General features: G+C 39.3%; 1 protein-coding gene across 5 annotated transcripts in view; it reads left to right on the top strand.

Moving 5' to 3' along the window:
- Positions 1-15,755, top strand: part of LOC115540764 (glutamate receptor 2) — a 69,575-nt gene that overhangs the window by 35,092 nt on the left and 18,728 nt on the right. For all 5 annotated transcript variants that reach the window (XM_030352330.1, XM_030352328.1, XM_030352329.1 and 2 more), the window contains exons 5-12: positions 160-234; positions 3,308-3,361; positions 3,654-3,812; positions 5,874-6,041; positions 9,070-9,174; positions 9,375-9,482; positions 14,907-14,970; positions 15,469-15,611. In XM_030352330.1, the coding sequence (XP_030208190.1) occupies positions 160-234; positions 3,308-3,361; positions 3,654-3,812; positions 5,874-6,041; positions 9,070-9,174; positions 9,375-9,482; positions 14,907-14,970; positions 15,469-15,611 (876 nt within the window). The remainder of the gene's footprint in view (positions 1-159; positions 235-3,307; positions 3,362-3,653; positions 3,813-5,873; positions 6,042-9,069; positions 9,175-9,374; positions 9,483-14,906; positions 14,971-15,468; positions 15,612-15,755) is intronic.

Here is a 15,755-nt window from a genome sequence, read left to right as displayed (position 1 = left end):
AATTCTAGTTATCCCCTGATCGGATGTATATTATTGTTAACTGTTATTGTGCCATTCTGCAGCAACCATTGTGTTAGTACTATCTGTACTTGAATTTGTGTTTTAATCACGTAAAGCAATTTGTAGGAATTTGTGTAACATTCTCACTTGCTGTCCCAGGATCTGGAAATCCGTAAGGAACGGCGTATTATTCTGGACTGTGAACAAGACAAAGTTAAAGACATCATGGAACAGGTTGGATCTCTCTCTCTCTCTCTCTCTCGCTCTCTCTCTCTCTCTCTCTCTCTCTCGCTCTCTCTCTCTCTCGCTCTCTCTCGCTCTCTCTCTCTCTCTCTCTCTCTCTCTCTCTCTCTCTCTCTCGCTCTCTCTCTCTCTCTCTCTCGCTCTCTCTCTCTCTCTCGCTCTCTCTCTCTCTCTCTCTCTCTCTCTCCCTCCCACCCTCTCCATTGAATAAACGGCGTAATCCGAACGCAGCCCTGGCTCCACACCAATACTGCTAGTGAGGAGACCGGGTGGGTTAACAACGACATAAGCCAGTGGTTCGCAAACTTTTTATACCGCGTACCAACACAGAAAATATTTGTCTCCCCAAGTACCACAATTATGACAGCTGTTATATATGTTATAAAATACAACAACATACAGTAGCGTAGGCCTGCGGCCCTATTCAGCTACGCACATCTCATGCAGGAGGCAAAGTTATTCTTAAAAATAATATTATTTATTGTTAGCTGTTGTCAGCTGTACAAAGTGGTAGCCCTAGAACAGAGGCACGGAAACACATACACATACACACACAGCAAGTGAGAACATGATCTCATGGTAAATGTAATTCCATTCGTACAGTGGAGGCTGGTGGTTTTTAAAGTGAGGGAGGAAGGTCTGCGTGCTTGGTTGCCATTGGCCTGGTTGCACTGTTAGTGGCGTATGGTGGCATAATTATGTGGGACTCAAGTTGTTTCTGGGTGTTTTGGGGAACTACAAAATAGCAGGGAGGGACAATTATGTGAATTGGTACAAATCCACCAGTGGCAGCATTGTGCTTTGAATGCTGGTGGGCAGCATGTCTTGGACTACAAGGCAGAAGGAAAGGATGCAAAGCCGATTAGTCAAATCAGGCCTACTCTTGATTTGTAAAACTAAATAAAAAAATCTGGACAAGAACATTATTTCACAACTTTTTGTATTGGCTGTAGTATTTTGATAATACACGATTTTTTTTTTTCTAATTCCTCTGCGTACTACTTGATAGCGCATTGCGTACCACCAGTGGTACGCGTACAATAGTTTGAGAACCACTGGGATAAGCGATTATGATGGGTCATATTTCATGGTAGCCAATCGGAGCCAGTGTCTTTGTACAGATGTTCCACAGCCTTTGCAACCAAGCAAATTAAAATTGAGTTGGAAGTATATCAGGGCCTCGAATGGGCAGTTCAACCATTTAACACATTAAGGCCAAGTGAAAACTGCTCAGAAAAATCTAAATTCTTTGACATATAGCAACTTTTTTTTATATAGTAATGCAAATAGTTACTTTCCCTGGTAACTAGTTACTTTTATTATCGAGTAATTCAGTTCAACGTTCCCAACACTGCATTTGAATAATATATTCAGTATTACGTCAAATTAGGTCCTGCATATTCCTTTTTATTTAGCATTTATTAAATGTATGCCTTTTGGCATCATGTGAGTTCATTGCATAGTCTTTATTGTATCCCACTGTCTACATTATACAGTTTCTTAGTCTGTATGGATTAATTCTTTCTTAACAATGTTACCAAAATGCTCATCATTGGTTTGTTTCTTATGCTCTTTGTTGATTGGGTTGTTATGAATAATCACATAAGATGACCAAAAGGAGCATTGTTTGCTGCCTGAGGGCTTTTTATTACAAACAGCAATCTAGTCATTCCCGATATTTTTGTCCTCAAAGCCAATGTATTATTTAGTTTAACAGTATTACAAAATACCAAAATCTATAGTGTATGAGTTGCAAGCACAAAGATATTAATGGCAGATAGTCTTGAGTTTTGTATACTTGTTATTGTACAAGAGACTGAAGGATTAATGCCCTAGACAGTAAAAAGTGGTTGATGGGCTGTTCGCTGTGAAAGTTATTAGGTTGTTACAACTGCAATTATTATTACATTTAACATGTTAAATCAAACCAAACATTTTTACTTTCAAGAGGCATTAATCAGCGATAGGCTATGTCATCTTCACATTTTGAAACTATCTTGGCCAACACCTGTGATCACACCACTTTCTGAAGCTTTCAAGCTTTCAATAAAATGTATTTTCTAAAGAGTATATTACTAGAGATAACGTTTGGTTAGCGTTTTAAAAAGTATCATGTTTATGGTTACTAAGAACTGTAAAACCCTATACTTATTAGTTATTTAAGTTTAATTTTAGTAAAAATAGAAGGAATGCATTACACTTTCTTAATAATGTCCTTTGTCATCTTCTCACACACACACACACACACACACACACACACACACACACACACCCAGACACACACACACACACACACACACACACACATACAACCACAAACACACACGCGCAAGCATACACACGCGCAAGCATACACACGCACACACACACACACACACACACACACACACACACACACACACACACACACACACACACACACACACACACACACAAGGACACCTCGAAGGGCATTATCCCGCTTTAACCATGGTCACTTGCCAAAGAAAATACCATTAATAGGCTGAATAGACAATTTGCTGGAACTACTTAGCAGGGGTCCATGTATCAGGGATTAATGGACACCCTGCAGCCAATCAGAATCGATTATTCCCCCAGACCATGGTATAACGCAAAAGTAATATATACGGCACAGTTCTCGGGAGATGAACTACTTTAAACAGCAGTAACTTCGTTACCTTTTTTCAACACAGTTCAATGCTGCTTCATGAGCCCACTTATCTCTGGGCCTCAAAGTGTAGAAGGCACATACGGTTTATCACGGCAATAATGATATGATCTGACAGTAAAAGCTTGCAAATCAAACATTGTTTTAACCATTTATTATTATTTAGCAGTCTTAAAAGTGCCTCCCGAGTAGAACATGTATTGAGTCCTATAAATAACGTCAAAATCAGTCATTCTTGGGATTCAATTGATTCATATTTAGTCTATCAATTGAAAATAGCCATGCCACCCTGCCCTAAATCTGATCAGATTAGACTGATTACATTTTAATGTCTACTTTGATTCTACCAAATCAATGTTGAAATTTGAGAATGGTCACATTTTCTTTTTCCAACAGATCATCACCATTGGCAAGCATGTGAAAGGATACCACTACATTATCGCTAACTTGGTAGGTGGATTACTGTATCATACACTGATTAACTGTCATTATTACTATTCTATATACAAATCTCAAATTTCTTAATGCTTTAACTATATTTAAATGTTTTTTTATCTTTACGTTTCTACAAAAGAAACAAAGAAAATGTCTTTATAGTTGCATACAAATGCACTTAAGCAAAAGTTGTTAGGAAATTAAACTATATACAGTACAATCTACTCTTATATTTTGCTATATATATTTCAATTTAGAGTATTCATTACTATGACAAAGCTTTAATGTGTGCCTTCATGTTTTTCAGGGGTTCGTAGACGGGGATCTTTCTAAAATCCAATATGGAGGGGCCAATGTTTCAGGATTTCAGATTGTTGACTTTGACGATCCTGTGGTGGCGAAGTTTGACCAGCGCTGGGAAGGCCTGGAAGAGAAGGAGTATCCAGGGGCCGACACAAGGATCAGGGTATGAAGAACTTTTATTAGTAAATTAACTGTTAAATTCAGCTATCTAAAAGTGCCGGGCAAAAAGTTTGAAATCAGTTCAATCAATTCATTACTGTGATATTATAATTTTATGAATGTAACGGAAGGATAGCATCTACTGGTTTTGGGCTTTTATGTTATTGTTACAATATAAATATTTTTGTTTGAAATGTGCTCTAAAACACACTCTGTCATGTAGGGGCTCACTAACACTACAGATAGCCAGGTTAATTTCCCAATGGTAAGTTGTTTTAGCGAGCCTCACTTTTCTATGGTGGGCGTCGTTTTGAGAGAGAAGTGGGAGAGTGGGGTCAGGATTGGATTCCTTTTTCAAAATCTTGACTGGAGCTACCATCAAATCACATATCTTGTTAATTGAACCTCCAACGACGCAGTGTGTGCACCGGTGTGTAGAATTGAGTGGCGTCTAGCGGAATGAACTGGCTGGAATGGAATACAATATTCCTAATTACATTTGAAGTAGTGCATAATCCCATGGAATTAAGAAACGTTGTGTTTTTGTTACCTTTTCTTAATCTATATCAAAATTGCTATTTTACCTGTAAACAATGACATATTTTTGCAGACTAAATAACAATTTATAACTCGATCAACACATCCTGACACTTGGCTACTCGATGGTGTCGCAGACTATGACATCACTTTGGAATAATTGTGCTGCTTCAAACAGATTAGGCTGTGAAAGGATTTGAGCACCGATTTGTCCTCAGTAAAAGAGATGTTATCATACGTTGATTGAAGCCTACAATGGATCATAATGTGGCACTGTTCACTGAGGGTCCTACCTTTTATATCCAGTGGGTATTTGCAGCAGCACCAGCCTTGCCCTTGTTGATATCACTTAGCATTCATTGAAGGCTATCGTCTTTGGGCTGATTCTTTTTGAGTTACTTCTAGAATTAGGGCAGAACTGTGTTGGCTCACAGACATTTTTTGATCCTCATATCTTTTTCTGAAAGTAAAAAGAAGTTTTTAGTACTGATTTTGTTCCTATTCCTTCAACATTTCTTAAGTTCTTAACGAATTACCTCTCTCTGAGAGGTCTATTTAAGTTGTACGGTTGAGTTGCTTGTAAGCATATTGTGAGCCTGGTTTGGTTCCCTTGCTGGAGTACATCTGTTTTGAGCCGTGGATGTCCTTTTTTATGGCTGTTTAGATGACTTGCAAAAGTGTTGTTGTTTTTTTTTTATATCAAGCGCCTTCAGAAAGTATTAATATTATTATCATACTCTATGGTATCTCAATCTGGAATGGAATCCTCACTGTTCTTGGCGGGAACAGCTATGAAGGGATTGGGAGAAAAGGCCACCACCATCTGCAGGCTAGCCAACGTCCATGTGTCCTCCTACCCAGGGACCCCAATGTCGGCTACATCTGTGCCTACTTGACAACAATAATAACTGAGGTCAAGCCATAACAGGGTCTGTTCAATACTGCTGCTTTATAAATGTGGTATGCTGCCAAATGGTTGTGTACATTATAGGCAAGAATAGAAGGTGTGCCATAGACCGAGAGATTTATGTTATTTATTGTATTCATTGAATCATAGGAGTTGTGCATTTCCTTGCTTCTGTATTTGGTCAGATCACCCTTGCAAAATAGATCTCTCATCTCAAATTGGATGAATTCATGAATTGATTTGTGGGGATGTCATACAAATGCACTTTAGCAAAAGTTGTTAGGAAATGGAATGAAATGCAGTATATCTACTCTTATATTTTGCTATATATATTTCCATTTAGACTATTTATTACTATGACAAAGCATAATGTTTTGCTTGTTAAAGGCCCCCACCCCAATGAGGGCAGCATCAGGGGGTCTGTTTCGTTGTCCACTAGCATGTCATGTTAAAGAATCAAGTGAGACAACCAAAGCAACAAATCAAATGCATGGTGTAGCAGGAGCTGCCACAACCCGGGCTTAAACTTATGATTACAACTAATGCTGATGCTATAAATGACATGATAAATGATAAAAATGTAATTACAGAGATTTGTGATGTTGTTTGTCTCTGTTGCAGTACACTTCAGCGCTGACATATGACGCTGTCCAGGTGATGACTGAGGCGTTCCGGTTTCTCCACAAACAAAGAATAGATATGAGTCGCCGTGGAAACACAGGGGACTGTTTGGCAAATCCGGCCGTTCCGTGGGCCCAGGGGGTTGAGATCGAGCGTGCTCTAAAACAGGTTACGATCTAAACAAAGCATTCTGTGACTCATTCATGTTACATAACAAACAGAGAATTCCATGTTGTGATTAGCTTTTTTGGTGTGTTTGATGTTCCATTTGCACCAACATTGCTGAGTATTAGATATTGTTAGATAAAGGTGTATATTTACAGAGAATCATATATACAGTATATCTCGGATAAATACAGAACCTTATCTTCAACAATCAATGAAATTATGAATGTGCCAGCGGACTTCCTGATCTCCCTGAAGTCCGTTGGCAGTTTAAAGTGCCATGAAGCCTTCTCGGATTCTCCTAGTAATTACTTTGGATGTTTGTTACTTTGGATTTACTTTGGATGTGAACGGACATAGCATAAGCATCAGTCTTAACTCCTGGTGGAGGGTCGATCCACTTGTATGTTTTCACCGGGGCAGTTCTTAGAAAATTCTGTTTATGCACATTGTAATAAGGCAGCAAAGTCGGCTATGTTAATTTTATTTGTACCATATAACATATAAGTTACAACAAAATGGGTTACGTTATTATTTTTTAACATGTGTTTTTGAAGAAGCACATTTCATTACACATGTGCCTGTATTACGGATGGCTGTTTGACCATCTAATCGGCCGGTTGCCCGACCAAATACAATGGCTCGCCGAATCCCTGATCTGATAGCAGACAAGCTTCAATCTGGGGGAATGGGGCGTTTCACTTTCTTTCTCTTCATATATGTTTCGACCAATCATGTGGCCCGATCTGGGGATCTGTACGTGCCTAATTGGCTACTAGTGAACGCAAACTCGGCCAGCAATAGTAATGCTGTAATCCATTTGGATGGTACGCCGGTACGAACGACCAGCTTTAGCGAGAATGTGACGTATTTCCCTTGCTCCAGCCTTCCAGTTTGTCATTTGTGTTTCTGTCGAGCCACAAGGGGAAGTAGTAGCAGGCTAGTCATCATTAGCAACATAGCCTCTTTAGCAAGCCTTGAAAACACAACTTTACATTGAATTGCACACAAAGCAAGACTGTGCAATGCATAAATTGGTGACCGGATTAAAGCAGCAATGAAATCAAGTGTGTAAGAGGATTTAAAAACGACATTAAAACCACCAACGTGGTACAAATACAAAGAAAATACAACTCAAGCCCCATGAACTATGGGCGCAGCCATCTTCTTTGCGAGTTGTACAGCTCTGCTCGCTCTATTTTGAAAGCGACGAGATACTTCAACCAAAAGGGGTCCTGCCTCAGTGAAATGCAGCAAGAAAGCTGGGAGATTTGCAACTTACCACTTGCACGTACCGGCGTACCATCCAAATGGATAGCAGCATAACATTTCCCGGTGGGAAGACAAGTAAAAACATCCGGTCCGGACACCAAAATTCTTAAGTGTCCGCAAAGGTTTAAATCAGGCCCAGTTTAGACTGGCCCCTGTAGAAATACACGTATTAAATCCCCTTCTGATCAGAATACCTCCATAATGAAACAGGAAACCAGGTATAACTTTGCACCTCTCAGTTTTTCTCAGTTTTTAGGCCCAGGCTCTGTGCCGTCTCCGCTAAGAAGTTTGGCTACGACATAGAAGGACTCTGGATCTGAGATTACATCACTAATTACAAAGCTCATACTAAACAACGTGAACTAGCTTAAAAATAGTATTGCAAAGTTGCCGTGGGCCTTAACCATGGGGATTGTCGTCCAAAAACAATTGTGAATTGTTTTAAGTTTCACAGCTTTTAAATTCAGGGGTCTCACTTACCATTTAATTGTTTCATGCCACAGAATGATGCTATATAAATAGTTAAAAGTATATCAAATCAAATATAAACCTAATAGGGCTTGTACATCAGAATGTATCATTGGATTTTTTGGAGATACTTCCCCAGTACACTCCTAACTACCAGTAACACTAGCCGTGTTTACATGGCTAGACACTTCTGGACACACAAGAGTGGTAAGCGTAGGTTCGTATTTCTCTCGCGCACAGCCGTTATGTTGGTCTGGACTTATATGATATATGTAAGGGATGATGTTGTACAGAACACCGATCATTATCGGGAAAGTAAGCCCAGACAGGGCGAACCGGACCCAACGCGAAGCGGAGGTGTCTTGCTTCGCCCCGAAGGGTATTATTTTCGATAATGACCGCCGACGTTCTATAAATTATCCCGCTTATTACACACCTCCTTGCCAACACGAAACAATATTTTCACACAGTGTGTCTTTTTACAATTACCATTCGTAGTGTTGATCAGCAGAGAAATAGTCCGCCAAAGACGTCTCTTGGCAACCGGACGCGCCGGTTGATAAGTTACCGGACAACTTGCGGAGTGATAAGAAAGACATGACTCAGGCAAAAAAATTCAATTTACTTGACAACGTTCAAGTTCGGTGTGCATAGAAGTACGGACGGACCAATTGCGAACTAGCCTACTGCAGATGCTGATGCCATCTTTCTAAATCTTTAAAAAGTAGCTGCAACCACCCCAAACCAATCGGAATAAGTGTATACATGTCGGTTATAGCGGACTGCTTCACCTCTTCTATTCCGCATGGAATTCTATTTCGATCAGAGAATTGTATTCCGATTGGTGCGTATATATGATCATTTTTTATTTTGATTGAGCTGTTCTTCCACTTCTAATCGGATCAGAAGTGTCCATGTGAACGCGGCTCCTGCTCCTATGATTCTGAAATGGAGGCGGTCATTGCGATTTGTGGCGTCAGAATGTACAAGCACTAAAACCCCTTTTCAAAGAGGTGTTGCTTATAACATGAATTATGGGTCTGCTACTTGTATGTACCAGGGCACAATTAGGGGAGTCAACTAGTGAAGATAACTTATTATTTTACCCTTGCCCTGGTACATTAGACGAGCAGACCAATATTTGTGTTACGAGTGACAACTGTGTGTGTGTGCAACAAAGGCGCCTCTTTGGAAAGAGTCTGCGATGGGCGATGGCCACATCACTCCAATAGATGTTCTGTTGAAGTGATTTCTTTACTGTCTGTGATTCTGTTGCGTTTTATGTTTCTAGGTGCGTGTAGATGGTTTAACAGGGAATATTCAGTTCGACCAATATGGAAAAAGAGTCAACTACTCAGTCACCGTCATGGAGCTGAAAAACAACGGGCCCATCAAGGTTAGTTATGTATTGTTTGTGAGGGTCCAATTAATGAACCGCAAGCTGTTCATTCTCTCTAGCAATTAACCATCAGTAGAGGACAATATTTTATTCATTTATTTGTCCACTGTATGATTATTTGAGGATATAAAGAATACAAATATACATAATGAATCTGTGGATTTTAAATGTGAACTGTGTATTTGTATGTGTTTTAGATTGGCTACTGGAATGAGATGGATAAGATGGTGGTGACCAAGTCCGACCTTTACCCTAATGACACAAGTGGCATGGAAAACAAGACCGTTATTGTCACTACTATACTGGTAATGAAGAACACTTTCTGATATTTATCAAGGCCCATTTGTATTTGTACAAATGGATTTTTCTATTTAATATTTAATGTTGTCAATATTTTTTTCAATTCAATATTTGAACCTCACAATAATTGTGATGTTTTATTTCCTAATGTGCATATTTCAATAGTTTAAAAATATCCATTATCCAAGCAATCTCGTGCTTGGAACTGCCTAAGCAGTATTACTGAGACAAAAAAGGGTTCAGCCGTAGACAAAGTATAAAGGACGTTTCGCATAATCTGCTGAACCGAAGGTTGCCTATGTCAAAACATGGCAACTTTTGGATTCCTGCTGTAACCACTAAGAGAGTAAACAAAGGGAAACGTAGACACACTGCTAACCTCACAAATCTCATACATATTTCCTCCAAACCAAAAACAACCTTAAAGCCTATCAACAACACCATCAGGATGGGTCTACTTAATGTTAGGTCTCTTAATAACAAATCATTTTTAGTTAATGATTTTATTACCACCTCTAAACTGGATTTTATGTTTTTAACTGAAACATGGCTGGAACAAAATAACAGTGCAACCGTTCTGATAGAGACAGCTCCTCCCAACTATAACTTTTTTGATGCATGTAGATCTGGAAAAAGAGGTGGAGGGGTTGCTGTTATATTTAAAAATGTTTTTCAGGGGAAACAGATGTTATTTGGTGATTTTCCATCATTCGAATACCTTTGTGCTGTATTGAAATGCTCCCCCAGAGTTCTCCTATTAATTATTTACAGGCCACCCACATACTCTGCAAATTTTTTCGATGAATTCACAGAATTATTGTCTAGCATCTCCACAGACTTTGACTGTCTAGTTATAACTGGTGACTTCAATTTTCATACTGATGATTTGAATGACAAGTGTGCAAAAAAACTTTTTACCATTTTGGACACATTTGAACTGTCCCAACATGGGAAAGAGACTACTCATTGTAAGGGCCACACTCTAGACCTGGTTATCACAAAGGGCCTCAATGTTTCTGATCTCTCTGTGACTGATCCTTCCTTGTCTGACCACTTTTGTGTTTTCTTTAATATATCTTTTATTCCCGACATACAGACAAAATCAAATACTGTCAAAAAACGGTATATCAATGAAGAATCTTATGTACTTTTTAGAAAGGCCATCTCCTTACTACCACCTCTCAACCCATGTTCTATTGATGATCTTGTAGAAAACTTTAATTTGAAAATTTTGAACGATTTCTGGAAAGCAAAAGGCACCCTGGACAAAAGCTGCTTCTGTAACAGCACAGAAAAAAGAATGCAGGAAGGTGGAACGCATCTGGCGTAAAACAAAACTTCATATTCACCATGATATCTACAAAGAGAGCCTCCGTGCCTACAATTCAGAATTAAAAAGTGCTAGAGAAACATTTTTCTCCAATATCATTAAATCCAATAATAATAATGCAAAAACCCTATTTGCAACTGTTGACAGACTGACCAACCCCCCAACACAAATTCCACCTGATCTCAATTCCACGCAGAAATGCAATGAGTTTGCAGCTTTTTATACTGATAAAATTGAAGGCATCAGACGCGCCATCAATATCAAAATGTTGGACTACCACCCTGTTCAGGCAAAAGTAACGTGGCAGGGATGGCATGCTTTAATGTTATTGACTCTAAAACTCTTGTGGAAACTGTTACACAACTAAAGCCATCCACCTGTTGCCTTGATTCTTTACCTACCAACCTCTTTAAGAATGTTTTTGACTGCCTAGCAATAGGCATATTGCAGATAGTTAACAACTCTCTCCAGTCAGGCAACTTCCCAAAAGCCCTGAAAACTGCAGTTATTAAACCCCTTTTAAAAAAGCGGAGCCTAGATACCTCTATTATTAACAACTACAGACCAATATCAAATCTGCCCTTCATAAGTAAAATCATTGAGAAAGTTGTCCTCCAGCAACTTAATCACTTCCTGGCATCAACTGGTTGTTATGACACCTTCCAATCAGGATTTCGACCCCTGCACAGCACTGAGACCGCCCTCATTAAAGTTGTAAACGACATCCGTCTTAACACAGACTCTGGCAAAACCTCAATACTAATGCTACTAGACCTCAGTGCTGCATTCGACACTGTAGACCATACAATACTTTTGGACAGGTTAGAAAACTGGGTGGGGCTTTCAGGCACAGTCTTAAATTGGTTCAGATCCTACCTACAAAATAGGAACTACTTTGTTTCCATTGGCGACTTTGTATCAGAATCAACCAACATGATGTGTGGAGTCCCACAAGGTTCGATCTTAGGACCCTCTTTATTCAACATCTACATGCTCCCACTAGGGCAAATCATGCATAATAACAATTTTGACCATCATTTCTATGCTGATGACACGCAAATCTATGTATCGCTATCACCGAATGACTATCGGCCCATAGATCTGCTGTGCCAGTGCATTGAGCAAGTGAAAGACTGGATGTGCCGAAATTTCCTTCAGCTAAATGAGGATAAAACAGAAATAATTGTATTTGGTGCTAAAACGGAAAGGCTTAAAGTAACCCAACACCTTCACTCTCTGTCCCTGAAAACCTCAATCAAAGCCAGAAATCTAGGGGTTATCATGGATTCTGATTTACATTTCGAAAGTCACATCAAATCAGTTACAAAATCTGCATATTATCACCTTAAAAATTTAGCAAGACTTAGAGGGCTCATGTCCACCGAAGACTTACAAAAACTTGTACATGCCTTAATCACTAGTAAGCTTGATTACTGCAATGGTCTCCTTACAGGTCTCCCAAAACAAACTCTAAAGGTGCGAACACACCAAGCGCGTACCTCGCGTACCATGTACGCGTGTAACGCAGCTAAAATGTTGCTTGACCATTTTGTGTCAAAAATGGTCAGATACGCGCGTACGCATACGCGCGTAGATGAGACCGCCCAAAACTTCCCCCCCCCAGCCTGTGGCTGCGCTGGATTTAGGAGTCCGAGGAAGGAAACCCAAACGCCGCCGTGTTTGGGTGGATGATAGAGCTTGGATCGGGTTAGATTAAATAATCTCGGATATAAATAACAATAATCGGGTTAAATAACTTCACATGGTGTGTCTGGTGTGTTTCCAGCATTCGTAGTGTTGATCAGCAGAGAAATAGTCCGCCAAGACGTTGAGGTTGCTTAGCAATCAGAGACTCTGTCCATGCAAGTGAACGGAGCGTTCACTCTTCGTCATAACTATCAAACCAAACATCCTTCACATTCACCGAGCGAACATTATGAAAGTAAAATGCACATTTCTCGCTAGAAATGTTTCCATAAACGCATTTAATGGCGTAACTATGTTACTATTTCCACCCAGAATAAAGAAAAATGTCGGCCGTATGCTTCTGTGCAAGCGACACTACTCTCTGCCAGTGACGTCGGGACAAGCTCCACGCTGATTGGCTATTGCGGCTAAGTCTCACGCGTATGAGCGTAAAAAGTTCAATTTTTTGAACTCCTCGCGTACGCGCGTATATATACGCGCGTAAACCAATGGTTCCCTATGGAAAAATTGCCGATTTTATACGCGTCTATACGCGAGGTACGCGGTTGGTGTGTTCGCACCTTAAGGAAGCTTCAGCTTGTTCAGAATGCTGCTCCTAGAGTTTTAACAAAGACCAAAAATTTGAACATATTACACCAATTCTTAAATCGTTACATTGGCTTCCTGTAGGTCAGAGAATTGATTTTAAAATCATGTTGCTAACCTATAAATCCCTACATGGTTTAGGCCCAAAATATTTAACTGATATGCTTCCAATACGTAAGCCTTCTAGAACACTAAGATCTTCTGAGACCAATCTGTTAATTATCCCCAGAGTAAACACGAAACATGGGAAAGCAGGATTAATTACTATGCAACAAATAGCTGGAATAAACTCCCTGAGGATTTAAGACTTGCCCCAACTCTGAGCACCTTTAAAACAAGATTGAAGACTTTTATGTTTGCTTTAGCTTTCTGCTAAATCTTAAATACTTTACCTTTATTTTACTAAAATGCCTTTTTAACTTTCCCTTTATTTTCTATTTTTACCAGAAAAATACATGATCTGATACCAGAGAGGAATAAGGCCTTTGGTCTGGGCTAGAGTCCTAGAAGCTGGGTTAGAGTCCTAGAATATTGTCCTTTAGGTCGGGTTGTAGTCCCGACTTGGGTTCCAGAGAGACTGTTGATCTGATCTTAAATACATTGCACTTTCAATTTTACTTACTAAAAAGCCTTTTTAACTTTCAATTTAATTTTCTCTTAAATACATTGCACTTTCTTAAATACGTTGCACTTTACTTACTAAAAAGCCTTTTTAACTTTCAATTTAATTTTCTATTTTTACCAGAAAGATACATTATCTGATACCAGAGAGAAAGGATAAGGGTTACTAGAATCCGGGTTGGAGTCCCAGAGAAAGTACCATGTTCCTTTTAGGTCGGGTTGGAGTCCCAACGCGGATACCAGAGAGACGGTTGATCTGATCTTAAATACATTGCACTTTCTATTTTACTCATTTCTTTGCATATGTTTTCTTTTACTTATCTATTATTTTATTTTATTGTATAACAATGTTTATATGTGAAGCACTTTGAGTCTGCCTTGTGCATGAAAAGTGCTATATAAATAAAGTTGCCTTGCCTTGCCTTGCCTAAGCGGTCAGCGCTTAGGCAGTTCATACTTCCGGGAAGTCAAAGCCAAAGTTCCTTTCCCCCAATTCCTTTTAAACCACGGCTGAGATAACCCCAACTACAGTCTCGTTCTGGAAATACATGAGACGTCAAAGAACCGACGTGTTATGCGCCATAACACCAACAGCAAACACTTGCGTTACAGTGTGTGTAATGTAATCACACACACACACACATGTGGCGCTCGCACAGTCGTGTCTCATTGGCGGACCAAATTCACTAGGCGGGCAAGGCAGAGAAAGGGGAGGAGCTTAGATCCTTTATGACAACATATGGGACCACATTCCAAATCAGTGCGCTTGAGCCTCCGTTTTTTCAAAGGCGAGCAGAACACCTAGTGCTCGTTTTAGACCGAAATAAAGTTTTAGCCACTGGGGGACCATAGGCAGGCTAGGGGAACTCATATTTATGTTAGAAAACCTCATAAATCGAGATTATCATGCCATGGGACCTTTAACATTTGCCATTTTGCAACAAAGAGCTACAGAAATCAAATTGTCCAAAATTGATTCAACCCTATCATTGGTGGATGCTTCAATAATGCATTAGCCGGTTAACACGGTTAATTCCAATAATAACAAATAATGTTTACAAAGATTTTTTGTATGTGAATATGGAAAATGAAACATTATAAAAAAGCTTTTTGAACTACATGTATGGATACATGAATGAAAACAGCTATGAAATATTCTAACTCTTTTATCATATCATGCCTGTAGGAAGCCCCTTATGTGATGTTGAAGAAGAATTCAGAGCTTTTTCAGGACAATGACCGCTATGAAGGTTTGTTTTGTTTGTGTCCGTATGTGTGTACATGTCTTTAGTATGTATCTATAAAGATATAGAGTATATCTCTAGATATATCTCAATATATCTATAGGAAGAGTCAGGGATATGTATATCAGATTGGTTATCTCTGATTGGTTTAGAGATGCGGATCAGTTAACCCTTTGTCACCCCTTTCCCAACCAAACTAATGAATGCTTTTCAACCATACTTATTAATACAATATGTGGAAATAAACTTTGGCCCTCTTTTTCATGTTTTTACTCATTCAGTATTAATGTAGTTATTCTTTTCCTATTTTATTGCAAAGTATTCAATTTAAATTTAAAATAAAAAGCAACACATTTCTGAGTTGATGCCTATGGCTATCAATGCCCGCATAAGAGAGACTGAAGCTAAACTATTGCTCTGTAATGCGACATGTATGTAATGTGAAAGAACTCCCATTACAGTGACCTTGATGTAACTGATAGTGACTTTTGATGTTGTCCTAAGGCTACTGCGTTGACCTGGCTGCTGAAATAGCAAAACACTGTGGAATACGATACCAGCTGAGGATTGTGGGAGATGGAAAGTACGGCGCAAGAGATGCAGAGACTAAAATCTGGAATGGAATGGTTGGAGAGCTGGTATATGGGGTAAGATTAACATACATCCCAAAATACACGCAAACAGACACAATCACGCACACAACCACACACATATACAAACACACACAAAGAAACACGCACATACACAACCACTCACACACACACACACATACACACACACACACACACACA

Source organism: Gadus morhua, chromosome 3, assembly GCF_902167405.1.
Source record: "Gadus morhua chromosome 3, gadMor3.0, whole genome shotgun sequence".
Lineage (NCBI taxonomy): Eukaryota > Metazoa > Chordata > Actinopteri > Gadiformes > Gadidae > Gadus > Gadus morhua.
Note: the sequence above shows the minus strand (reverse complement) of the source record. Positions and strands in the feature narration are given on the sequence as shown.